Below are 26270 nucleotides of genomic sequence, written 5' to 3'. Positions count from 1 at the left end.
GCTCCGGGCACTGGTGCTCCTTCCAAGCATAAGTCCCATCCATAAGAAGCAAATGAAGAGGAGGGCACTCACCGGGCTGCCGTATATAAAAAGTCTGTTTATTTCATCATCAGGTAAAATATAAAAACAGCGGGGGAGAGGAGGGGGAAATGCACGGCACAGCAGACGACGGACGTTTAGTGCTTAACAAGCAATTCAACAGGTCTACAAACACATGACGTCAGATCCCCTTTCTTATAGGGCAACACCCCACAGAGGAAATATCAGAAACTTATAAAAACATTTTAAAAACATCAATAAACAACAAAAATGCAAATATAATCCACTAGAGAATACTATTCATTCAATTATTAACAGAAATTGTCATTTAATAGAGAAAGATGGGGATCTAACCGATTTGGCAAGACATAGACCAATAGTAGCCTTCAAAAGATGCAAAAGTTTGGGTGATATTTTGGTTAAAAGATATTTGCCACCCACTACCTGGTTGCATAAATATAGCCCAAAAGGGAATTACAAGTGTGGCAGTTGTTCATTTTGCAAGTTTCACTGCACAGATAGACCTCTAAAAATAGGGAACATCTGGCATATTACTAAACAACTGATCACTTGCAAAACCAAAATGGTGGTATATATCATTTTTTGCCCGTGCGGAATGTACTACATCGGGAAAACTATCCGGCCGCTCTTTGTTAGATTTAGAGAGCACCGTAACTCTATAGAGACAGGTATTGGTGCAACTAAAATGATTTCACATGTTAGAGACCTACATGGAGCCAATAAAAATATACTAAATTTTGCTGGTTTAGAGCAAGTGGAGCCCAGAGCAGAAGGAAGAGATCTCCATAACATTCTACTACAAAGGGAAGCTCAATATATAATAAAGTACAATGCTCTGGGCCCGCTAGGGTTAAACGAGAAAAACGATCTCCGTGTTCTTGTACGATTAGAAAAGCCGGAGATTTCTTGCTTTTTTCATGTCTTTGTTATAAGTGTTACAGTCTGATGTTGTTTAGTGATGTTTTTAAAATGTTTTTATACGTTTCTGATATTTCCTCTGTTGGGTGTTGCCCTATAAGAAAGGGGATCTGACGTCATGTCTTTGTAGACCTGATGAAGTGCTGGTTAAGCACGAAACGGCCGTCGTCTGCTGTGCCGTGCATTTCCCCCTCCTCCCTCCCGCTGTTTTTATTTCATGCTGAAACAAAAAGACTTTTTGTATGTGGCAGCCCAGTGAGTGCACTCCTCTTTTGCTTCTTACATCTCTGAAGTCAGGACACGTACAGCTGTTTGTAGCCCAGTGAGTGCCCTCCTCTTTTGCTTCTTACATCTCTGAAGTCAGGACACGTACAGCTGGCTTCAGAGTAAAAAAATCTGTTTGTGTGCTACTACGTATATGCTGAGACTGTTGGGCAAGGATTCTAGATATGCATACAGAACTGCTCGTTCTGGGTGCTAGTATGCTGTCCGCTCTCTCTTCCAAACTGGGCTGGAATAATGAAACACTGGTGGCAGCTACATTATGGCAAGGATTGTTTTGTAGGATTAAGGACAAGCTGGCTGGTCAAGATGTGCCTTCTTCTCTGGCCGACCTGGTTTTGCTAGCTATCCGCATTGACCTCAGGTTCCAAGAATGATCCAGAGAGATGAACCTGGAGAAAAGACTGTTACGCCTGGTTCCTTCATTCCAGAAACCCCATATGCCATGACCCGTAGACTCTGTGACTCCTCCCGAGCCCATGGAAGCGGATCAAATGCATCCAGAAAAGCGCCACTGAGAGATCCATCCCACTGGAGAGGGGTGCTTCTACTGCGGAAGTGCTGCTCACCTGATTCGTTTCTGTCCAAGAATTCCGGGAAACTGCCAACCTGAGGGTCAGTAGGAGAGGCTACCCTAACTGAAAATAAGTTTCATCACTATTTATTTATATCCGTGTTTGTAACTAGTGGCAACACCTGATTCACAGAGTTGGCCTTATTGGACTCTGGTTGCATCGGGAACTTTGTACAGCAGGCCATTGTGGATCAGTATCTGATTCAGGTCCATCAGCTACAAGCTCCCTATGCAGTGTCCTCTGTGGATGGAAAGCACTTGTTAGAGGCTATCCATTTAATCACCGAGCAAGTTGACCTTCAGATGGAAATGCTGCACATGGAGAGAATCCCTTTCTACTTGTTACCAAGAATGTTGCATTTACTGTTATTGAGTCTGCCATGGCTTTGGAGGCATGAACCGATTTTAGAATAGAGATCCAGAGATGTGCTCAGGTCGGGGTCACACCTGTCTCAAAGAATGTTTCTTTTCAGCTCAACCTGTGAGGCCTTCAAATCTTCTGGGTCTGCTGTCTGCCTGCTGGTCCTACTCGGATGTCTTCGACAAGAAGGGAACTGAGACTGCCACCACATAGGCCACGTGATTACCTTATCAACCTCCTTCTTCCTGGTTCCACTTCTCTCCGCGGTCGTATCTACCCTCTGTCTCAGGCGGAGACCCAAGCCATGTCCGAATACATCAAGGAAAACCTGGCAAAAGGATTCATCCAAAAGGTCCTGCTCACCGGCCGGAGCCAGATTCTTCTTTGTCAAGAAAAAGGATGGTTTCCTTCGGCCATGTATTGATGATGGAGGTCTTAACGAAATCACTGTCAAGAATAAATACTGGAATTGTTTGACTCTCCGTGGTTCCAGGATCTTCTCCAAGCTTGACCTCCGTGGTGCGTATAACCTCGTCCAGATATAACCATATGGGTGATGAATGGAAGATTGCTTTTAATGCCCGTAACGGTCACTTTGAGTATCGGGAAATGCAATTTGGGCTCAGCAATGTTCTGGCGATCGTCCAGGAATTTGTGAACGATTTATTTCAGGACCCTCCTCTACCCATGCGGGGTGGTGTACCTGGACGACATCCTGGTGGTCTCTCCTGATCTCTCTACACACAGGAACTACAGAGACTAAGTGAGAATCAATTATACGCCAAATTTGAGAAGTGCCCCCTTGAACTGTCTTCCCTCCCTTTGCTTGGTTACGTAATCTTGGACACCAGCCTGAAGATTGACCCGGACAAGGTGTCGGTGGTGCTGAAGTGGACCTGTCCTGATGGAGTAAAGGTGATTCAACTGTTCGTCAGTTTTGCCAATTATTACCATCAGTTCATCCCTCAGTTTTCTTCCCGGATTCTGCGCATTACTGCCTTGACAAGCAAGAGGGCGAATCCTAAGATGTGGACTCCAGAAGAAGACAGCGCGTTTATCGCCCTCAAGGCCCTTCTTTTCGGCCCGGCGCTGCATAGATCGGACATTAATGGGAAGTTCATCCTGGAAGTGGATGCTTTGTCCTCCAGGGTTGGTGCAGTTCTCACACAGAAGTCTACCTGCTGGTAAGACATTAACCTGCGGTTTCTGTTCCAGGGTCTTCTTTGCTTCTAATCGCAATTCGCTACCGAGCACTGTTAGCGACTAAGATGGCTTTGTAAGCGTGGCAATACCTTCTGGGGGGGTCGGGGGTGCATCCAGTCATCATCTACACTGACCACAAGTACTTACAGTTGGCTCAGAGGCTGAGTCAGTGCTAAACCCGCTGGATGCTGTTCTTCGCTCATTTTGACTTTGTTCTTTACTTCCGGCCGTCCGAGACAAACGTCTAGGCAGATGTAATGCACTTTCCAGGTCCTTTCTACTGCCGATCAAGAAGAAGAGCCTCAACATATTGACCCCCTCTGTGATGTTCCCGGTGGCACCAGTAAACGTGTCTTAAGTCTCACCCGGAAAGACGTTTGTTGCTAAGGCAGATGGGTGTGTGTTGCAACAGGGTCTGTCTCCTAAGCTGGTCGGTGACGCTGAACAAATGAAGACAACTCTGCTGATTTTGCATTACTGGTGGCCAATGCTCCCTAAAGACTATGTGGAATTTGTCTCAGCCTGTCCCTCGTCTGGTCATAACAAAACCTCAAGAGTGAGTACTCTGCTCGTTCCATATAGTGTATGGTCAGCAGCCCAAAATCCAGTTCCCTATGGCGATTTCCCCCAGCAACCCTGCAGCCGATGCTCTCGTCAATACTTTCTTCGATGTCTGGGCGGAGACCAAGTCCTCCTTGGAGCAGTCCTCCATCCAAATGAAGAGTCATACGGATAAGAGACGCCTAGACCTCACTTTGTTCCAGCCAGGAGACAATCCCAGATATGTCTACCTCAAGTTGCTGTCCTACAAGTTAGGTCCCTGCATTATCAGTTTCTTCAAGGTGCTCCAGCTGATCAATGATGTGTCCTACAAGCTAACGCTTCCATCCTGCTTGCGTATTCCCAACTTGTTCCATGTTTCTGTCCTCCAACCTGTCCTGAGCCGCTACTTCCGGGATTCTGGAAAGGGTTCAAAGTAAAAACCTCCTCTTAGAGGACTAGAAGGGGTTTGGTCCTGAGGAGAGATCATGGGAGCCCAATAAGAATAATATGCTAATTTTTCTATTCAGTAAGATGGCGTCGGGGTTGGTGTCTGCGCATAGCGCTTATCTCAGCACCATCTTTCTGAAGTCCGTGTTACCCCCTGTCATTATATTCTTGTGTTCCGGTGTTCTGGAGCGGTCCGGTGTCCTGTAGCGCTCCCTCGGTCACAAAGAGAGCTGAAGAAGCAAGGGCGCATGCGCCGCCCTCAGCCACAAGAATATAATGACGGGGGGGTAACACTGTCTTCAGAAAGATGGCACCGGAGATAAGCGCTATGCACAGGCGCCAACTCCAATGCCATCTTACTGAATAGAAAAATTAGCATAGAGCCACAGAGAGGGGGAGGAATAATAGGCAGGGGGGGTGGGAATCCATGTGCATAACCCACCCTGCTATTATCTGCTGTGGTGAAACTGTCAATCAAAAAACTGACGAATTTTTAAACTTCACTTTCTTGGATTTGAAAGCCTAAACATCCGAGCTGCCCACTAATGGTATGTAGATAATCTGCCTCATAGCACCAGTATAGCACTGGCTTCAGCTTATATACGAAAATCCTGATGATTGGTTCCCTTTAAGGCCTGTTTCACACGTCAGAAAAACACAGATGTTCTTAACTGACATGTAAAACACGCCTATGTCCTTCCGTGTGCCATGATTCACGGCACACGGGGGTTGTCCATGTGCAATTCGTGAAATGTGATCCGTATTCCGTGATTGCACATGGACAAATACTCACCTGTCCCGTTCCTACTCTCCATGGTGCTGAAGTCTCCAGTTCTGCAGCATCCGGCCCCCGCCACTCTCTGTCCTCTGCAGCTAATAATGAATATGCACAACAGTAATGAGCCGGGCAGGAAGCCTGCATCCCCGCACTGCATCCCCGCACTGTCCTGCCCCTCCTCCCCAGCTTCAATGCCAGCACACTCACCAACCCGTCTGTTCCGTCCCTGGTCCCTACTGCCACCTCCCGGGACCTGTGCACGCCGCATAGCTCTCCTGGTAGCAATCTTAGGGCGTGCATGCAGCTTTTCTGAAAGGGCCAATGAGCCCTAACCCGGAAGTGCCTCTCAGCCTATGGCTGAGAGCCACTTGGTATTTAAACTACCGTGGTCTATTCCTAGAAACACGTTGTTAAGGTTGCTTACCTATGTGCTGCTGCTGTGTTACTTAAAATTGTCTGTTTCGTAGTCTCTGCTGCTGCAGCTGAATCGTACCTTATCGGCCAAGCCTGCTGTACTGGCTACTGCTGCATCGTACCATATCAGCCAAATGTGCTTTATCAGAGACTGTCAGTGTCCATATCCCTGGGGTCAGCTGTCACAGCACCGCATCTCCCTGAGTGGCAACTGGTATCTACTTGCAGCCCAAATACACCCTCACCAAATACACCCTCATCAAACAGAGGCTGTGGTGACAAACTGGTGCGTGCCATAGCCACGTCCCTAAGATATTCTGTGTGCTGTAGTTCAGTGGGTCCACTCCCTTCTTGCACCTGCAAGCTTTACATCGTGAAGCCCAGTTGTTAGGTCCTTCCACTACTCCAAAGTCCAAATTATTTGATCCTGTGTACCTGAGATTATGTCTGTTGCAGAACTTTCATGACTCTATTTTGAGTGGTCACCCAGAGGTCCCAGCTACCCTGAAAGCTATTGCTAAACTCTTTTGGTGTTCATCCATGTTTAATGATATTAAAGATTTTGTATCCGTTTGTGAAACTTGCGCACACGCTAAAGGCCATCATAGCCGGGGAATTGGCTGCATTTTGTCCATGAATTTCATCACTGATTTGCTTTTGTCAACTTTCACAGAATTCACAGAAATTCTTCTTTCCAGACCTAATCTTGACCTTCACTGTTAACGGACATTTTTTAATTACATATCAAACCGAGGAATGGGCAACTTGAAAAGACTTTGCTATCTTCCTATAGCCTTCTCCTGCTTTGTGGGCCTGCACCATTTTCAGAGTGCTAGGCAGCTGCTTAGAAGAACCCATGGCTGTTGTTTTTTGGCACAAGGTTAGAGGAGGCTGTGGTGTTATAAAACTGTGAAATTTCCATCACCTGGTCTTTCCTAATGATGGTGAACAAGCCATAAAGGCCCCGTCACACACAACGAGATCGGTAACGAGATCGCTAATGAGATCGTTGCTGCGTCACCGTTTTCGTGACGCAGCAGCGATCTCGTGTGACACCTACCAGCGATCAGGCCCCTGCTGTGAGATCGCTAGTCATTGCTGAATGGTTGGGACCATTTTCTCCAAAGGCGATGTCCTGCTGGGCAGGACGCATCGCTATGTTTGACACTGTGTGACCGGGTCCCAGTGACAGCAGAGATCGTTACACAGGTCGCTACTGAGACCTGTATCGTTACTGAGTCGTTGGTAAGGTCTGACTGTGTGACCTCTCACCAGCGACTTACCAGCGATTCTTCTCAGGCCACATCGTTTTCGGGATCGCTGGTAAGTCGCTAAATGTGACGGGGGCTTAACCCTAACATGGTAATTAAGGACTGAAACTGAAACCTTGATCAAAGTTATCTGAGCACACAAATATCCAAGGGTGGCCACACTTTTCTATCAGCCAATTTTCCTTTTTGTAATTTTTAAAATGTAAAAGATGAAAATAATTTTTATTTTTTGCTTAAAATACAAAGGACATGTGTCATCTGTGACTTTCTGCCTTTTTAGAGATTTCATATTCAACTTGCTTAACTGTTCACAATAACAGCAATTTTCACCAGGGGTGCACAAACGTTTGCATGTCACTGTACTGGCCGTTCGCAGTCCAGTAATGTTTCTATAACAGAAGCTACATGCTGCTTTCCATTTGGAAACACAAACTTTTTGATGCAATTTCCACACAATTGTACGTCTTTTTATGGCTGTATACCATCATATGTGATTGTTTTGAGGTGTGCTAAATACTGCATATATATATTTTATATTATATATTTATATTTTATATATATATATATATATATATATATATATATAATATATATTTGGACCTGATTTCTCACCCTCATGGTTGTTTGGTTGGACCTTTAGTGTTTAACCATTTGGACCCCCTTTTTGTAAAACCCGTTGTGTTATGAATGTGTAAATTATTTGATATGATCTATTTCTTGCTATAAAAATATGTAATAAAAAAAGTTTTATATTTTTGCAAGTAACTAGTTTATGACTCATTCTTTGATAAATTGGACTATGATTCCCAGTTTTTCCTCTTGTTTAGTGATATGCTGCTTTGGAGGTGGATGTGGCCCCCTTATTTCCTGAGCCCTTGTGCAGCTGCACAGGTAGCACTAGTAATGGGGGGCATTTTACTACCGTGTTTTTCCAAAAATAAGACACTGTCTTATACTGTTTTTGCCCCCCCCCCCCCCCCCTCCAAAAAGCACTAGGGCTTTTTTTTTGGAGGAGGTCTTATTTTTGGAGAAACATGGCTGGGGGTTTATCCCCTCCAAAAAAGCAGACGCCCCACTTTCCAGGGGACACATACTTACCAGACCCGGATGTCTGCATGGCTCCCAGGTCCTCCCTGTGATCTCTGGTGGGTGCTGCATGCCGTCCTTCCATGCTTCTGGCTGACTGACACACACACACACACACACACACACACACACACACACACACACACACACACACACACACACACACATTACATCCAGTGTTACAGAATACTTCTGGCTGCAGGGAATGATGGGAGGAAGTCACGTGTCCGGCTCACAGGTCCTGTAAGCAAGCAAGCATTCTTGTGCTCCACTGACCAGCCTCCCAGGATTCTGCCATCCAGAAGAAATCGGTGTCGCTGGATGTGGTGTGTGTGTGATGCGATGTGTGTGATGCGGTGTGTGTGATGCGATGTGTGTGTGATGCGATGTGTGTGTGATGCGATGTGTGTGTGTGTGTGTGTGTGTGTGTGAGATCAGATGTGTGTGGGTGTGTGATCACTGCAGGGCCTCCCGCTCGGCGTCTGTGGAGTGTGATTGTGGGGTGCCCGCTTTCTATAATGAAGTGTACTGCAGTATCTCTAACTTTTTTAGCTGCACGGACACTCCATTATTGAACCGTGGCTAGGGCTTATTTTCGGGGGAGGGCTTATTTTTTGAAAAACACGGTATATGTGTACCGCCCCGGTGCTCGGCGGCCGCCGAGCCTGCTCGGATCTGGACTCGAGTGGTGGCTCGAGCGTCTCCGGACCCGGGGGCCCCAATGGTCACTTCGATCTGAAAGGAAGGGCTGGTGCTTTAGGGGACGTAGGTGTACGGCCGGAGCCATGTTGGTAAGTTCGTGACACCATCCACGGGTTGTGGTGAAGGTGTGCACCACCGCTGCTGTTTTACAGGGCACCCGTGGGAGATATTTGCGCAGCAAGTTGTTAACCCCGCCGTGGGTAGGGATGGTGGCCCCGGGACCCGTTGGCGGAGAGTTGGGCGGTGCAGGGCGACATACGGCCGGAGGGCACTGTTGTACTCATGCTTAGTAACACACACCAGTCTTTGGTAAACTGAGTTGATGGTGGTCGGTGTCCGCAGCCGGCTGCGGTCAGGTCCCCCACCCGGTTGGTGGTCTCTGCCTTTCTCCTGCACTGTGTTGTGTGATGTGGCTGCTTGTGCTTCAGCAACAGGGAATCCGTTCCCCGGCATTGTGTATGTCGGGAAAGCCCTTTGCCCGCAGACGCTGGCACGGGGGATCTCCTGCCTGTGCGGTGGCTTTCTATCCCCCTCGTTGGGCTGTTGTCTTCAGTCGGAACTTGGGTGGGAAAGGACCTATAGTCCTGGCCGCAATCAGTGAATTAACTCAGTCCAGTGGTTTCTGGACCTCGTTTCAGGGTCTGAGTACCCCCTCCTTGTGCTTTGGTTTCCAGTCTGTTCCCTGGGTCGGTACCGGCGGGCCACTACCCTGTCCCGGTCCACCACGGTTCCACCAGGCTGTCTTCCCGGCTCCTGCGGGCAGAGGCCTCCGTATGCCTGCTAGCCAAATGTGCCTGGGCTCCGACCCTGGCACCTGTCAGACTGCCGCAGACCTGTGTCACAGGCCTGCATCTACTCTGCTTCATCTCCTGAACGATCTCTCCTACTCCTCTCCTCCAACTCATCTGACTACTTTTCCTGCCTCAGGCTATCCGAACTCCTCGGTGGGCATGGCCAACCGCCTGACCACACCCCCCTGGTGTGTCCATCAGCACTGAGGAAGGTGGCGTAGGATTTTTGTGGTTGGCTGATGTGACCTAATGTAGGGACAGGTGTTGTACGGGGCCTACCTGTGACTACCTGGCTGGTCCAGGGCGTCACATATAGAATCAATGTAGGGGCCATTACACTGTTTACAGGATTATGATGGAGCCATTATACTGTATGTGAGGAATTATACAGTATGAAGGATTGTGTGGGGTCCATCATATGGTGCGTGTGGAGGAATTCACAGTGGGGGTATCATACTGGCTTTGGGGGCACTTATCTGTTTATACCTGGAGCCAGAAGAAGCTCTTAAGGTTAAACAGGACCTGTGCTCACACAAGACTCCCAGCACATAGTGTAGAACTACAGATCCCAGCACTCTGCAGAGAGACATAGATCCCCTGCTGGACGGCACAACAAATCACAGCCACACTAATGTCACACAGCACTGCGCCTGCGCCCCCAGTGCTGTCCACAGAGCAAATGCGGCACCGCCTAGATGCAGAAACCGGGGTATATGGTTACATGACGGTTACAATGTAAACGTTTCTCTGTATTGTTTACTATGAAGTTTACGTTGTTTTAATCGTCTCCTCATTTCTTTGTCGCTCCATTGGGAGACCCAGACAATTGGGTGTATAGCTATGCCTCCGGAGGCCACACAAAGTATTACACTAAAAGTGTAAAGCCCCTCCCCTTCTGCCTATACACCCCCTGTGCATCACGGGCTCCTCAGTTTTTATGCTTTGTGCGAAGGAGGCAGACATCCACGCATAGCTCCACAGCTTGGTCAGCAGCAGCTGCTGACTAGGTCGGATGGAAGAAAAGAGGGCCCATAACAGGGCCCCCAGCATGCTTCCTTCTCACCCCACTTTGTCGGCGGTGTTGTTAAGGTTGAGGTACCCATTGCGGGTACACAGGCAGGAGCCACATGCTGTTTTCCTTCCCCATCCCTTAATGGGCTCTGGGTGAAGTGGGTCCGGATCAGTCTCCAGGCACTGGGACCGTGCTCCCTCCGCAGCCCCTGGGAATCTGCAGGATAGGAGCTGGATATCGTCAGGGACAAGGCCCTGCTACTCTGAGGTACTCTGTGTCCCCGTGGGGACCGCGCATGGAGCGCTGGTGCCATACACATTACAGCACTGCTGGGTGTGTTAGTGCGCGGGGCATGGAGCGCTTGTGCCAGACACTTTCCAGCGCTGCTGGGTGTGTTAGTGCGCCGGGCATGGAGCGCTTGTGCCAGACACTTTCCAGCACTGCTGGGTGTGTTAGTGCGCCGGGCATGGAGCGCTTGTACCAGACACTTTCCAGCACTGCTGGGTGTGTTAGTGCGCCGGACATGGAGCGTTTGTGCCAGACACTTTCCAGCACTGCTGGAGGTGTTAGTGCGCCGGGGGACTACCGCGCGGCCGCGCGTATTGCCGGCCGCGCTTATAACTTTAGTCCCCGGCTTCTGCGGCCTAGTGTCGTTTATTCCCGCCCACCGGCCTGCCAGTCAGGGGAGGGGCGGGACGCTGCACGGATCGTCAGCGGAGGGCTGGAGCATACATTAGTATCCTCCTCCCTCCTCACTCAGTACAGTGGGGCACTGGATTCCCGCACTTTTCTTGGGCACGCCCACGGTCTCCTCCTCCCCACAGAACGCCGGCAGCCATTCCTGTCAGCGATTCAGACGCTGGAGAGGAGAGACAACACAGGGAGACCCAGGCAGGGAATCTGGTGACCACACAACCGCTCTGAGCGGTCGGTAAGCAGCACCTGTGGTGCTGGCCCCACTGAGTACCGAAGTGTGTATATATATATATATATATATTTATAGGCTATACATTGCACTGTACGGTCGCTCTGTTGATTTTTGGCTATATACCCTCCTGGTTGTTCTCAGAGGAGACAACATGTCATCTGCAAAAAGCAAGGGTGCTAAAGCACAGGCGTACTTTGCAACCTGTACCTCATGTACAGCTGTACTACCGGCAGGTTCCACTGACCCTCATTGTGTGCAATGCTCGGCCCCTGTGGCACTTACTCAGCCGAAGCCTCTGCTACAGGTGGCCCAGGTGGATCCACCTGCTACCACTGTCCAAGTGACAGGGACGGAGTTTGCAGCCTTTGCTGACAAACTGTCTGAGACTATGGATAAATGGTCGGCTAAAATACTGGAAGCATTGCAGTCCAGACCGGTGATTCAGGCCCCGGGCTCTATCCAATCCTTGACCCCTGGTCCCCCTCAATTGGAACAGCAAAGTGCCCCGGGGCTAACCCATAGGTCCCAGGGTGAGGTCTCTGACACGGACCGCAGTCCCAGGCCGCCCAAGCGGGGTCGCTGGGAAATTCCCTCCACTTCATCACACTGTTCAGGGTCCCAGCAGGACTCTCTGGAGGATGAAGCGGAGGTATCAGATCAGGATTCTGATCCTGAAGCCGCTCTCAACCTAGATACACCTGAGGGTGACGCAGTAGTGAATGACCTTATAGCGACCATCAATCAGGTGTTGGATATTTCTCCCCCAGCTCCTCCAATTGAGGAGTCTGCTTCTCAGGAGAAGTTCCGTTTCAGGTTTCCAAAGCGTACATTAAATATGTTTCTGGATCACTCTGACTTCAGAGAGGCAATCCAGAAAAACCGAGACTGTCCAGACAAGCGTTTTTTCAAGCGCCTTAAGGACACACGTTATCCCTTCCCCCCCGAGGTTGTCAAGGGCTGGACTCAGTGTCCTAAGGTGGATCCTCCAATCTCCAGACTGGCGGCTAGATCCATAGTTGCAGTGGAAGATGGGGCTTCACTCAAAGATGCCACTGACAGACAGATGGAACTATGGTTGAAATCCATCTATGAAGCTATAGGCGCGTCTTTTGCCCCAGCATTCGCTGCAGTATGGGCACTCCAAGCTATCTCAGCTTGTCAGGCGCAGATTCATGCAGTAACACGTACATCTGCCCCGCAAGTGGTGTCCTTAACCAATCAGGCGTCGGCGTTTGCGTCCTACGCCATTAATGCTATCCTGGACTCTGCGAGCCGTACGGCGGTGGCATCCGCCAACTCGGTGGTACTCCGCAGGGCCATGTGGCTACGTGAATGGAAGGCAGACTCTGCTTCCAAAAAGTTCTTAACCGGTTTGCCATTGGCTGGCGACCGCTTGTTTGGTGAGCGATTGGATGAAATCATTAAACAATCCAAGGGAAAGGATTCATCCTTACCCCAGTCCAAACCAAACAGACCTCAACCACGGAAGGTACAATCGAGGTTTCGGTCCTTTCGGACCGCGGGCAGATCTCAATTTTCCTCGTCCAAAAGTCCTCAGAAAGATCAGAGGAACTCCGATGCATGGCGGTCTAAGTCACGTCCTAAAAAGACCGCCGGAGGAACCGCTCCCAAAGCGGCCTCCTCATGACTTTCGGCCTCCTCAAACCGCATCCTCGGTCGGTGGCAGGCTCTCCCGCTTTTGCGACGCCTGGCTGCCACAAGTAAAAGACCGATGGGTGAGAGACATTCTTTCTCACGGTTACAGGATAGAGTTCAACTCTCGTCCTCCGACTCGTTTCTTCAGAACATCTCCACCCCCCGACAGAGCCGAGGCTCTTATGCAGGCGGTGGGCACCCTGAAGGCGGAAGGAGTGGTGATCCCGGTTCCTCTTCAGCAACGGGGTCACGGTTTTTACTCCAACTTGTTCGTGGTGCCAAAAAAGGACGGATCCTTCCGTCCCGTTCTGGACCTAAAGCTGCTCAACAAGCATGTGAAAACCAGGCGGTTCCGGATGGAATCGCTCCGCTCCGTCATCGCCTCAATGTCCCAAGGAGATTTCCTGGCATCAATAGACATCAAAGATGCTTATCTCCACGTACCGATTGCGCCAGAGCATCAGCGCTTCCTGCGCTTCGCCATAGGGGACGAACACCTTCAGTTCGTGGCACTACCTTTTGGCCTGGCAACAGCCCCACGGGTCTTCACCAAGGTCATGGCAACAGTGGTGGCAATCCTACACTCTCAGGGACACTCGGTGATCCCTTACTTAGACGATCTACTTGTCAAGGCACCCTCTCAAGGGGCATGCCAACACAGCCTGAACATGGCTCTGGAAACTCTCCAGAGTTTCGGGTGGATCATCAATTTTCCAAAGTCAAATCTGACACCGGCCCAATCACTGACATATCTTGGCATGGAGTTTCATACTCTCTCAGCGATAGTGAAGCTTCCGCTGAACAAACAGCGTTCACTACAGACAGGGGTGCAATCTCTCCTTCATGGTCAGTCACACCCCCTGAGGCGCCTCATGCACTTCCTAGGGAAGATGGTGGCAGCAATGGAGGCAGTTCCTTTTGCGCAGTTTCATCTGCGCCCACTTCAATGGGACATTCTCCGCAAATGGGACAGGAAGTCGACGTCCCTCGACAGGAACGTCTCCCTTTCTCGGGCAGCCAAAGCTTCCCTTCAGTGGTGGCTTCTTCCCACTTCTCTGTCGAAGGGGAAATCCTTCCTGCCCCCATCCTGGGCTGTGGTCACGACGGACGCGAGCCTGTCAGGGTGGGGAGCGGTCTTTCTCCACCACAGGGCTCAGGGGACTTGGACTCAGACAGAGTCCTCCCTTCAGATCAATGTTCTGGAGATAAGGGCAGTGTATCTTGCCCTAAAGGCGTTCCAGCCGTGGCTGAAAGGCAAACAGATCCGAATTCAGTCGGACAACTCCACAGCGGTGGCATACATCAACCACCAAGGCGGGACACGCAGTCGGCAAGCCTTCCAGGAAGTTCGGCGGATTCTGCTGTGGGTGGAAGCCACAGCCTCCACCATATCCGCAGTTCACATCCCGGGCGTAGAAAACTGGGAAGCAGACTTTCTCAGTCGCCAGGGCATGGACGCAGGGGAATGGTCCCTTCACCCGGACGTGTTTCAGGAGATCTGTTGCCGCTGGGGCATGCCGGACGTCGACCTAATGGCGTCCCGACACAACAACAAGGTCCCGACGTTCATGGCACGGTCTCAAGACCACAGAGCTCTGGCGGCAGACGCCTTAGTTCAGGATTGGTCGCAGTTTCAACTCCCTTATGTGTTTCCTCCTCTGGCACTGTTGCCCAGAGTGTTACGCAAGATCAGGGCCGACTGCCGCCGCGCCATCCTCATCGCCCCAGACTGGCCGAGGAGGTCGTGGTACCCGGATCTGTGGCATCTCACGGTCGGCCAACCGTGGGCACTACCAGACCGACCAGACTTGCTGTCTCAAGGGCCGTTTTTCCATCTGAATTCTGCGGCCCTGAACCTGACTGTGTGGCCATTGAGTCCTGGATCCTAGCGTCTTCAGGATTATCTCAAGAGGTCATTGCCACCATGAGACAGGCTAGGAAACCAACGTCCGCCAAGATCTATCACAGGACGTGGAAAATATTCCTGTCGTGGTGTTCTGCTCAGGGTGTTTCTCCCTGGCCGTTTACCTTGCCCACTTTTCTGTCCTTCCTTCAGTCCGGATTAGAAAAGGGTTTGTCACTAGGCTCCCTTAAGGGACAAGTCTCTGCGCTCTCTGTGTTTTTTCAGAAGCGCCTAGCCAGACTTCCACAGGTACGCACGTTCCTGCAGGGGGTTTGTCATATCGTACCTCCTTACAAGCGTCCGTTAGAACCCTGGGATCTGAACAGGGTGCTGATGGTTCTTCAGAAACAACCGTTCGAGCCAATGAGGGATATCTCTCTCTCACGCCTTTCGCAGAAGGTGGTTTTCCTAGTAGCAGTCACTTCGCTTCGGAGAGTGTCTGAGCTAGCAGCGCTGTCATGCAAAGCCCCCTTCCTGGTGTTTCACCAGGACAAGGTGGTTCTGCGTCCGGTTCCGGACTTTCTCCCTAAGGTGGTATCCCCCTTTCATCTCAATCAGGATATCTCCTTACCCTCTTTTTGTCCTCATCCAGTTCACCAATGTAAAAAGGATTTGCACTTGTTAGATCTGGTGAGAGCACTCAGATTCTACATTTCTCGTACGGCGCCCCTGCGCCGCTCGGATGCACTCTTTGTCCTTGTCGCTGGCCAGCGTAAAGGGACACAAGCTTCCAAATCAACCCTGGCTCGGTGGATCAAGGAACCAATTCTCGAGGCTTATCGTTCCTCCGGGCTTCCGGTTCCCTCAGGGCTGAAGGCCCATTCTACCAGGGCCGTGGGAGCGTCCTGGGCTTTGCGGCACCAGGCTACGGCTCAGCAGGTGTGTCAGGCGGCTACCTGGTCGAGCCTGCACACTTTTACGAAACACTATCAGGTGCATACCTATGCTTCGGCAGATGCCAGCCTAGGTAGGCGAGTCCTTCAGGCGGCGGTTGCCCACCTGTAGGACGGAGCCGGTTGCGGCTCTATTATGAGGTATTATTTACCCACCCAGGGACTGCTTTTGGACGTCCCAATTGTCTGGGTCTCCCAATGGAGCGACAAAGAAGAAGGGAATTTTGTTTACTTACCGTAAATTCCTTTTCTTCTAGCTCCAATTGGGAGACCCAGCACCCGCCCCTGTTTTTTGTGTACACATGTTGTTCATGTTGAATGGTTTCAGTTCTCCGATATTCCTTCGGATTGAATTTACTTTAAACCAATTATAATTTTTTCCTCCTTCTTGCTTTTGCACCAAAACTGAGGAGCCCGTGAGCACGGGGGGTGTATAGGCAGAAGGGGAGGGGCTTTACACTTTTAGTGTAATACTTTGTGTGGCCTCCGGAGGCATAGCTATACACCCAATTGTCTGGGTCTCCCAATTGGAGCTAGAAGAAAAGGAATTTACGGTAAGTAAACAAAATTCCCTTCTTTTCCATTCAGATTCCTATAATAAAGAATCCTCTGCTGATCACATCTCTGCGAGAACGAAGGACAGAGGCAAGATGGCGGAGAGGATAATACACCTCACCCTGGAGATAATCTTCCATCTTACTGGAGAGGTGAGAGGCTCTGATGTCATCACATTACATCATTATCTATGGGAATAACCGAGGATATGACCGGGGAGGTGAGAGGCTCTGATGTCATCACATTACATCATTATCTATGGGAATAACAGAAGATATGACCGGGGAGGTGAGAGGCTCTGATGTCATCACATTACATCATTATCTATGGGAATAATAGAGGATATGACCGGGGAGGTGAGAGGCTCTGATGTAATCACATTACATCATTATCTATGGGAATAACAGAGGATATGACCGGGGAGGTGATGGACTCTGGAAATGTCTGTAGTGATATTATTAATGTCTCCACACTCAGGATTACACAGTAGTGAAGACCTCTAGTGATCGCTCTCAGGCTCCTGTGTCTGAAGGACAGGGAGGAACCATGAGCCCAATCCCGGGGCCTCCACCTCATCCCCGGATACATGAGGACATCAAAGACCAGAAGATCCTAGAACTCACCCACAAGATGCTGGAGCTGCTGACTGGAGAGGTGACACTGCTGGGAATGCTGGGACATTTATACAGGACGGCACTGGAGTATTCTGGGTGATGATGGTATCATTGTGTTGTCAGGTTCCTATAAGGTGTCAGGACGTCACCGTCTATTTCTCCATGGAGGAGTGGGAGTATCTAGAAGGACACAAGGACCTACTGGTCATCAAGGAGGTGATGATGGAGGAGCACCAGCCCCGCCCATCACCAGGTAATAGACAGGACTGAATACACCCACCCTATAATTATCTGTATGTAATGATGTCCGTCTTGTCTGTGTCTCCTGCAGGTCTCTCCAGTACAAGGACGACCCCAGAGAGATGTCCCGCTCCTCCTCCTCCCCAGGATCCTCAGGTAGATGGAGATCTCCCCTATGAGGTGTAGACGGCTGTGACCTCCTTGTGTTCAGTCTTGTTTTCTCTAGTCACCCTCCAGGACAGCACCACAGCAGGAGTTAACTCTCTGACCAAATAGGAATAGGAAACCGAGTCCCTTCCCACCTCCCATTTCCAGTTTTGTTTCCTGTCCTTATGAGGGCATGAACAGGTTACCTGCGGTGCTTCGTGGCTGGTGACCAGAACACTGCTACAGCAAAATTCCACCTTTATACCAGGTAGCTGAGGTCAGAGCTCACTCGCTTTCTCCTTCATCGCTGATCTGCAAAGGCAGCGGTACTATCAAATTCTGCAAGAAGGGCCCTGTGGTTCAAGTTCTGGAGCAGTGATGCTACATCAAAGATCTGGCTTTTCTCCATCCCCTTCCAGGGAGAGTACATCTCCAGTCTGGCTCTAAACGAGTTACTAGAAAGGGCAATCGAAAGTCACTACCAGAGCATAAAACGATAAAAAATATTTTCAGAGCCAGCCATTTCAGTATAGAGGTCAAGGTAAAACAGGATGGTGGAGTTACCTAAAAGGATGAAAAGGCAGGAACATTTTTACCTCCCAGAGGTCGAACGATTGGAACTAGCATCAGGAGAAACAATGACGCCAACATAGTAGGAGGCCACATCTTAAAATTCCCTCCCAATGGCAAATTATTTCATCAAGCCAGTGGGTCCTAAATACTATCAGAGACGGGTTGAAGATTGAGCTCTCCTCCTATCCTCCACGACATCTAAGACTCACCTGTACTTCCTTTCAGGGTTGGCAGGACCCGCTCATGTAAGGTCTTCGAGAGCTCCAGAGGTCTGGGGTAATATCACCACTTCCAGAGACAGAGGTCAGACAAGGCCGCTACTTTCAGTTATTCTTGATAAAGAAACCCAATGGCTCGCACAGGGTTTTAATAAACTTAAAACCCTTGAACGAGTACTTAACCTACAGACGGTTTAAAATGGAATCAGTCAAGTCCATAATTCCACTAATCAGGTGCAATTTCGTAATGGCAACAATCGACCTAAAGGATGCCTACTACCATATCCTAATCCACCAGTCTCACAAGAAATTCTTGGAGTTTGTGGTGTCTCACAACCGGTAGATATTACACTACTACCCGTACAACGTAAACCCATTCGGCATCTGCTCAGCTCGTTGTGTGTTCACCAAGCTGATGGCAGAGGTTGTGGCTTTCATTAGGGAACAAGACTTCTGCATTGTTCCCTACCTCAATGGCTTCCTTGTCCTTGCTCCTCAACTCCGGTACTCCAACAGCACATACAGATAACCCTCGAGGTCCTAAAGAAGTTGGGGTGGAAGGTAAATCCAAGGAAGTCCGATCTGAAACCCTCCACAAGGAAGAATTTCCACAGAATCCCACTAGACTCAAGCAAGCAAACATCCTTCCTGCCCAGGGAAAATCAGTCAGAAATCAATTCCAAATCTCAGCGATACACAGAGATTGGTAACACTGAGGTTGACAATGTCAATACTGGGATCTATGACATTGTACATCCAAGCAGTAGCCTAGGCCCAGGCCCGCATGAGAATCCTGCAGACACACATCTGTGTGAATGTCAGTTATGCTTTGGCTGCTGGGAGGCTCCCTCTTGTGGCCAGGAATGGTTTGGACAGAAACCAGGTGTGTTGAGCAATGGGCGGTTCCATTGCTAACTCTCTGCTTATTTAAATCCTGGTCTGATAGCAGGCTATGCCGGATGTCAGTTGTTCTTTGTTCACTAGCCTGCTTCAGACCACATCTACCTCAGATAAATGCTTTGCTCTTTATTTGTTGCTTTGTGCTTTTTGCTCTTATCTGAGTTTGTCATTTGCTGTGGTTGTTTTCAGTTTATTTGCATGCAGGGATCTTCCCTCTCAGTTGCTTAGCTGGGAAACTCCCTGCAGTTATGTTTGGAGTATTGCTCCTATAAGTCCATGTGTTTGTGGCTTTTTTGAATTTGTAATGATTCCTGTTTTCTGTTCATTGGTATGACAAGAGCGCCTGGTATAGGACGGAGTGCAGATCGTGCGATCTGAGGGCTTTTTTGTACTATCAGGAATTTGGAATTTTGTAGGGTTTTTCTCTAGCCACCATCAGCCCCTTTCCTGTCCTTTCCTATTTTAGTCAGTGGGGGCCTCACCTTTGCTAATCCTATGATCTATCTGTGTATTATGTTTTCCTATATCACCGCAGTCTTTGATTGTGGGGGGCTTGCTATTCTTTATCTATTTTCTGAGGTAGAGAGTTATTCATCTTTCCTTCCTTTAGGATAGCTAGTTCTCCGGCTGGGTTCGCGGTGCACAGGATGTTAGTTCACCCCTCGGCTACTTCTAGTGTTGATGGTTAGTAAGGGGATGGCGGCCAGTTTAGTTGCCAATGTTCTTGTCACCTTTTACCAATGATTTATGGTGGTCTTCCATGGTTCCGGATCATAATAGTATATCCGTCCTACAAATTTAAAGGGTACTCTTAAGAAGGAAAAATAAAAAAATAAGGTGTGCTGAAAATTGGTTTTTTTTTGTGTTTCTCTTTTTCTTTGGGTTTTGTGGAAGATTTCTTTTTTCTAGCATGGATGAATTGGGTGAGCGTGTTGCTCATCTTGATGCTAAGGTTCGTCATATAGAGTCTTTTCTTGCACAGACTCCCCTTGCAGAGCCTAAGATTCTTGTTCCTGAATTTTTTTCGGGAGATAGGTCAAGATTTTTGAGTTTCAAAAATAATTGTAAATTATTTTTTGACCTTCGCCCTAAGTCCTCAGGGAATCCCGTACAGCAGGTTAAGATTGTCATCTCCTTACTGCGTGTTGAACCTCAGGACTGGGCCTTCTCTTTAGCGTCTGATGATCCGAATCTCAGTGATGTGGAGTCCTTTTTTCAGGGCTTGGGTTTATTATATGATGAACCCAATATTGTGGACTAAGCAGAAAAGGCCTTGTCCTTAACTCAGGGTTTGGATTCTGCTGAAACTTTTTGTCAGAAGTTTCGAAAGTGGGCGGTCCTTACCAAATGGAATGATGACGCGCTTGCGGCTCTTTTTCGGAAGGGTATTGCTGATACAGTGAAGGATGTAATGGTGGGATTCCCCATCCCTTCTGGTCTTGATGCCTCTATGACCTTGGCCATTCAGATTGATAGGCGGTTGCGTGAGCGCAGGAAGATACCTGCTGGTTTTGTTCCTGTGGAACAGCCTTTGGAGCCTATGGAGTGTGATAGGGTCCTCTCTAATGCTAGTCGGCAGGGGTTCAGACGGAAGAATAGACTGTGCTTCTATTGTGGAGTCGCTTCTCATAATATCTGTCTGCCCTAAACGTGAAAGGAGATTGGCTACTTCTGTTACTGTGGGTTCTTTGCAACCAAAGTTTCTTTTGTCTGTCACATTGCTTTGCTCATTGTCTTCCTTTTCTGCATTTGCCTTTGTGGACTCAGGGGCAGCGCTCAATTTGATGGATTTTGGGTTTGCTAGGGATTGTGGTTTCCCCATGGTTCCTTTGCAAACTCCTATTCCTTTAAGGGGCATTGATGCTACCCGTTTGGCAGAAAATAAACCCCAATTTTGGACCCAGGTGCCTATGAAAGTTGCACCAGCGCATCAGGAAACTTGTACATTTTTAGTATTGCATAATCTACAGGATACCTTGGTACTGGGATTTCCGTGGTTGCAGACCCATAATCCAGTTCTTGACTGGAGATCCTTGTCGGTAGCTAGTTGGGGTTGTCAAGGTTTGCATCAGGACCTTTCCGTGTCATCCACGTCTGCTCAGGCAGTTGATGTTCCGGCCTTCTTGTCTGATTTCCGTGACGTATTTAATGACCAGGAATCTGATTCTCTGACCCCACACCGGGACTGTGACTGTGCCATTGAGCTGGTGCCGGGTTGTAAATTTTCCAAGGGGTGGATTTTCAAGTCTGTGCCCAAACATGATGCCATGCGGTCATACATCAGGGAATCATTGGAGAAGGGGCACATTCGGCCCTCATCTTCTCCTTTGGGTGCTGGCTTTTTCTTTGTTGCTAAGAAAGATGGGTCGTTGAGGCCTTGTATTGATTACCGTCTTCTTAATAAAATTACAGTCAAATATCAGTACCCTTTGCCTCTGATGTCAGATCTTTTCGCTAGAGTGAAGAGCGCCAAATGGTTTACGAAACTGGATCTCAAGGGTGCGTATAATTTCATCCGTATTAAGGAGGGTGATGAATGGAAGACGGCTTTTAATACTCCTGAGGGGCATTTTGAGTACCTAGTGATGCCTTTTGGACTCACTAATGCACCCTCAGTCTTCCAGGCCTTCATGAATAATATTTTTCGGGACCTTATTGGTAAATTTGGTAAATTTTTGATTGTGTATTTGGATGACATCTTGATTTTTTCTGACGATTGGGACTCTCATGTTGGGCAAGTACGGGCTGTTTTTCCGATACTTAAGGATCATGCACTGTACGTTAAGGGGTCAAAGTGCCTCTTTAAGGTGCAAAGGATTTCCTTTTTGGGCTTCATCTTGTCTCCCGCTATCGAAATGGACCCGGTTAAGGTTCAGGCTATTTACGACTGGGTGCAACAGACTTCTTTAAAATCCCTGCAGCAGTTTTTGGGGTTTGCTAATTTGTACCGTAAATTTATAGCCAATTTTTCTGCCATTGTCAAACCTCTGACAGATTTGACCAAGAAGGGAGCTGATGCTGAGCATTTGGACCTCAGAGGCGATTGTGGCCTTCCAGGAGCTTAAAAGGTGATTCACTTCTGCCCCAGTCCTGCAGCAAACTGATGTGTCTCGCCCATTTCAAGTTGAGATCGATGCCTCAGAGATCGGAGCTGGAGCTGTTCTGACTTAACGAGACGCTACTTCGGGTAAAATTAAGCCCTGTGCCTTTTTCTCTCGGAAGTTTGCTCCTTCTGAACGGAATTATGATGTGGGGAACCGGGAATTATTGGCTATGAAGTGGGCATTTGAAGAGTAGAGACATTGGTTGGAGGGGGCTAGACATCAAGTTGTGGTGCTTACAGACCACAAGAATCTCATCTATCTGGAATCGGCCAAGAGGTTGCATCCTCGGCAGGCCAGGTGGGCTTTGTTTTTTACCCGGTTTAATTTTGTGGTCTCTTTTTTGCCGGGAACCAAGAATGTTAAGGCCGATGCCCTTTCCAGGAGTTTCTGTGCTGACTCTTTGGAGGTTGTCGAGCCGTCTACTATCCTGAATGATGGTGTAGCTTTCTCGGCCATTACGCCTGATCTGCGGTTGGCACTGGCGGAATTTCAGGGGGATAAACCTGAGAGATGTCCTGCGGGGAAACTGTTTGTCCCGGACCAATGGAGAGACCGAATTCTCTCTGAGGTTCATTGCTCTTTTGGCTGGTCATCCTGGCATTTTTGGTACTCGGGATCTTGTGAGACGCTCTTTTTGGTGGCCTTCTCTCTCCCGGGATGTCCGTCGTTTTGTGCAGTCGTGTGGAGTTTGTTCTAGGTCCAAGCCCTGTTGTTCACGTTCTAGTGGGCTGTTATTGCCTTTGCCGGTACCCAAGAAACCTTGGACGCACATCTCTATGGATTTTATTTCAGAGCTTCCCGTCTCTCAGAAAATGACTGTGATTTGGGTGATCTGTGATAGATTCTCCAAGATGGTCCACTTGGTTCCCCTACCTAAGTTGCCGTCTTCATCAGAGTTGGTGCCTTTGTTTTTCCAACATGTTGTTCGTTTGCATGGTATTCCCGAAAATATTGTTTCTGACAGAGGGGTGCAGTTTGTATCCAGGTTTTGGAGGAATTTTTTGCTCCAAATTGGGTGTTCAGCTGTCTTTCTCCTTGGCGTTTCATCCTCAGACCAACGGTCAGACTGAAAGGGCTAACCAGGCCCTGGAGACCTATTTACGGTGTTTTGTTTCTGCGGATCAGGATGACTGGGTTTCGATTTTGCCTTTGGCTGAATTTGCCCTTAACAATAGAGCTAGCTCTACCACATTGGTGTCCCCCTTTTTCTGCAATTTTGGGTATCACCCCAGGTTCCTCTCGGGGCAGCTTGAGGCGTCTGATTGTCCAGGGGTGGATTCGGTGGTAAACAGAATGCAGCAGATTTGGGGGCAGGTAGTGGATAAATTGTTTCAGTCCCAAGAAACTGCCCAAAAGTTTGCCAACCGGCGTCGGACTGTTGGTCCCTGGTTTAAAGTGGGGGACATGGTGTGGTTGTCCTCTAAAAATATTCCTATGAGAGTTCCATCTCCTAAATTTAAGCCCAGATTTATTGGACCTTATAAGATTTCGGAGATTATCAACCCTGTATCTTTCCGTTTGACTCTGCCTGTGTCATTTAAGATTCACAAGGTCTTCCATAAGTTCTTGTTGAAGAAACATGTGGAGCCAACGGTTCCTACAGCAGCGCCTCCTGACCCTGTTTTTGGACAAGGGGATCTGGAGTATGAGGTTGAAAAAATTCTAGATTCCTGTCGCAGTAGGCGACAGCTTCAGTACCTTGTGAAATGGAAGGGTTATGGGCAGGCGAATAACTCTTGGGTTGTGGCTTCTGACATTCATGCGGACAGGTTGGTTCGCGCCTTCCATCATGCTCATCCCGAGCGACCCGGTGGCGTTGGTGAGGGTTCGGTGACCCCTCCTCAAGGGGGGGGGGTAATGTTGTGAATGTCAGTTATGCTTTGGCTGCTGGAAGGCTCCCTCTTGTGGCCAGGAATGGTTTGGACAGAAACCAGGTGTGTTGAGCAATGGGCGTTTCCATTGCTAACTCTCTCTGCTTATTTAAATCCTGATCTGATAGCAGGCTATGCCGGATGTCAGTTGTTCTTTATTCACTAGCCTGCTTCAGACCACATCTACCTCAGATAAATGCTTTGCTCTTTATTTGTTGCTTTGTGCTTTTTGCTCTTATCTGAGTTTGTCATTTGCTGTGGTTGTTTTCAGTTTATTTGCATGCAGGGATCTTCCCTCTCAGTTGCTTAGCTGGGAAACTCCCTGCAGTTATGTTTGGAGTATTGCTCCTATAAGTCCATGTGTTTGTGGCTTTTTTGAATTTGTAATGATTCCTGTTTTCTGTTCATTGGTATGACAAGAGCGCCTGGTATAGGACGGAGTGCAGATCGTGCGATCTGAGGGCTTTTTTGTACTATCAGGAATTTGGAATTTTGTAGGGTTTTTCTCTGGCTACCATCAGCCCCTTTCCTGTCCTTTTCTATTTTAGTCAGTGGGGGCCTCACCTTTTGCTAATCCTATGATCTATCTGTGTATTGTGTTTTCCTATATCACCGCAGTCTTTGATTGTGGGGGGCTTGCTATTCTTTATCTATTTTCTGAGGTAGAGAGTTATTCATCTTTCCTTCCTTTTAGGATAGCTAGTTCTCCGGCTGGGTTCGCGGTGCACAGGATGTTAGTTCACCCATCGGCTATTTCTAGTTGTGATGGTTAGTAAGGGGAAGGCGGCCAGATTAGTTGCCAATGCTCTTGTCACCTTTTACCAATGATTTATGGTGGTCTTCCATGGTTCCGTATCATAACACACATCCTAGCCTCTTGGGACGAATCGCTGTTATGGTCATGAGACCACAAAAGATCTTGCAAAAAAAACATAAACGATGATTGAAGATAATGCACAAGAGTAGTTGGAAACTTAGCTGGCTGCAATTCACTAACTGCACAAATACAAATAGAAGTAGCAGTGGAGCGTTCCTAACCAACGTAGACTCCTCTTCACCGCCGGAGAACTAACCTCAAAGATGAAATGAGGAATCTTGACTTGCCTCAGAATTGCCCCAAAGGAAAGAGACAAGCCCCCAACATATAACGACGGTGATATAAGAAAAAACAACACACAGATGGAAAGTATAGGGTTAAGCAAAGTGAGTCCCTGCTAGCTAGATACAAAAGGAAAGGATAGATTTCCTAGTTACAGCCACTAAAAACCCTTAAAGAAATACCAACACCTGATAATCAAAAATTCCTTAAAAAGATCACACGATCTTTCCTCCAACTATATCAGGAATTCTTGTGCAAATACATGAGATACAAAAATACACACTCTAGATTAGATTAGACTGGGAGCAAAACTCCCTTTCTTGCTGGGAATAAATAGTCCTCCAAACAAAGTGCAGGGAGAGCACTTATTCACATGCAAGAAACAAAAAGGTGCATGAGAACTAATTAAATCTCAGAAGGAAAAAATAAAAATACTTATGAGGCATAGCTGCAGACCAGGATGGCATGTAAACAAAACCGACGCAAAGGAACGAAAAAATCGCTGCAGAAATCATTCCTGGAGAGTCCAAAAAAGGAGCAGAAAAAATGCATAAACAGAACTTGCAGGGAAAGGCAAAAGCCTCAAAGCTGGAGGACAAAGTTCCGGACATTTTCTCATTGAGCAGAAACAATTATCACCAGCAAAGGCTAGACAGAAATTGTCTTCCTTTATTTCTCCAGGCTGGACTCCATAGGCTTCCTGGAACAGCAATCATCTCCTGCACCTGTCTGAGCAACAGATGCAGAATCGGACCCACTACCGGCACTAGCCACCAGAGGGAGCGCAGAAACACTCTCGGGAACAGCACCATGTCTAATGATATTCACAACATATCGCCCAGGTCCTTAGACAAGAAGGTCCTTCTACCTGGGCGGATAAGAGTATAACTTTTATTGTAGATGTCCAAGAAAGTATGCCAGCCAGAGAGGTTGGGGAGCAATGGTCTAACAAATATCCTTCCAGGGACTCTGCACGCGACATCAGCTGCAAGTCTTCCCCTGTCAGGGAACTGAAAATAGTAGTCTACACTGTGTGCAGACGTATTAGGCAAATGAGTAGTTTGATCACATGACAATTTTTATACATGTCCTACTCCAAGCTTTATAGGCTAGAGAGCCAACTACCA

At 48.4% G+C, this 26270-nt stretch overlaps 1 protein-coding gene across 1 annotated transcript in view; it reads left to right on the top strand.

Annotated features, from left to right (window-relative positions):
• The window catches only part of LOC142257395 (uncharacterized), a 52281-nt gene that overhangs the window by 13037 nt on the left and 12974 nt on the right, over window positions 1-26270 (top strand). The window contains exons 7-10 of the mRNA XM_075329490.1: window positions 16411-16529; window positions 16855-17031; window positions 17115-17244; window positions 17323-17387. Of these exons, the coding sequence (XP_075185605.1) occupies window positions 16411-16529; window positions 16855-17031; window positions 17115-17244; window positions 17323-17387 (491 nt within the window). The remainder of the gene's footprint in view (window positions 1-16410; window positions 16530-16854; window positions 17032-17114; window positions 17245-17322; window positions 17388-26270) is intronic.

The sequence above is a fragment of the Anomaloglossus baeobatrachus genome, chromosome 1 (genome assembly GCF_048569485.1).
Source record: "Anomaloglossus baeobatrachus isolate aAnoBae1 chromosome 1, aAnoBae1.hap1, whole genome shotgun sequence".
Lineage (NCBI taxonomy): Eukaryota > Metazoa > Chordata > Amphibia > Anura > Aromobatidae > Anomaloglossus > Anomaloglossus baeobatrachus.
Note: the sequence above shows the minus strand (reverse complement) of the source record. Positions and strands in the feature narration are given on the sequence as shown.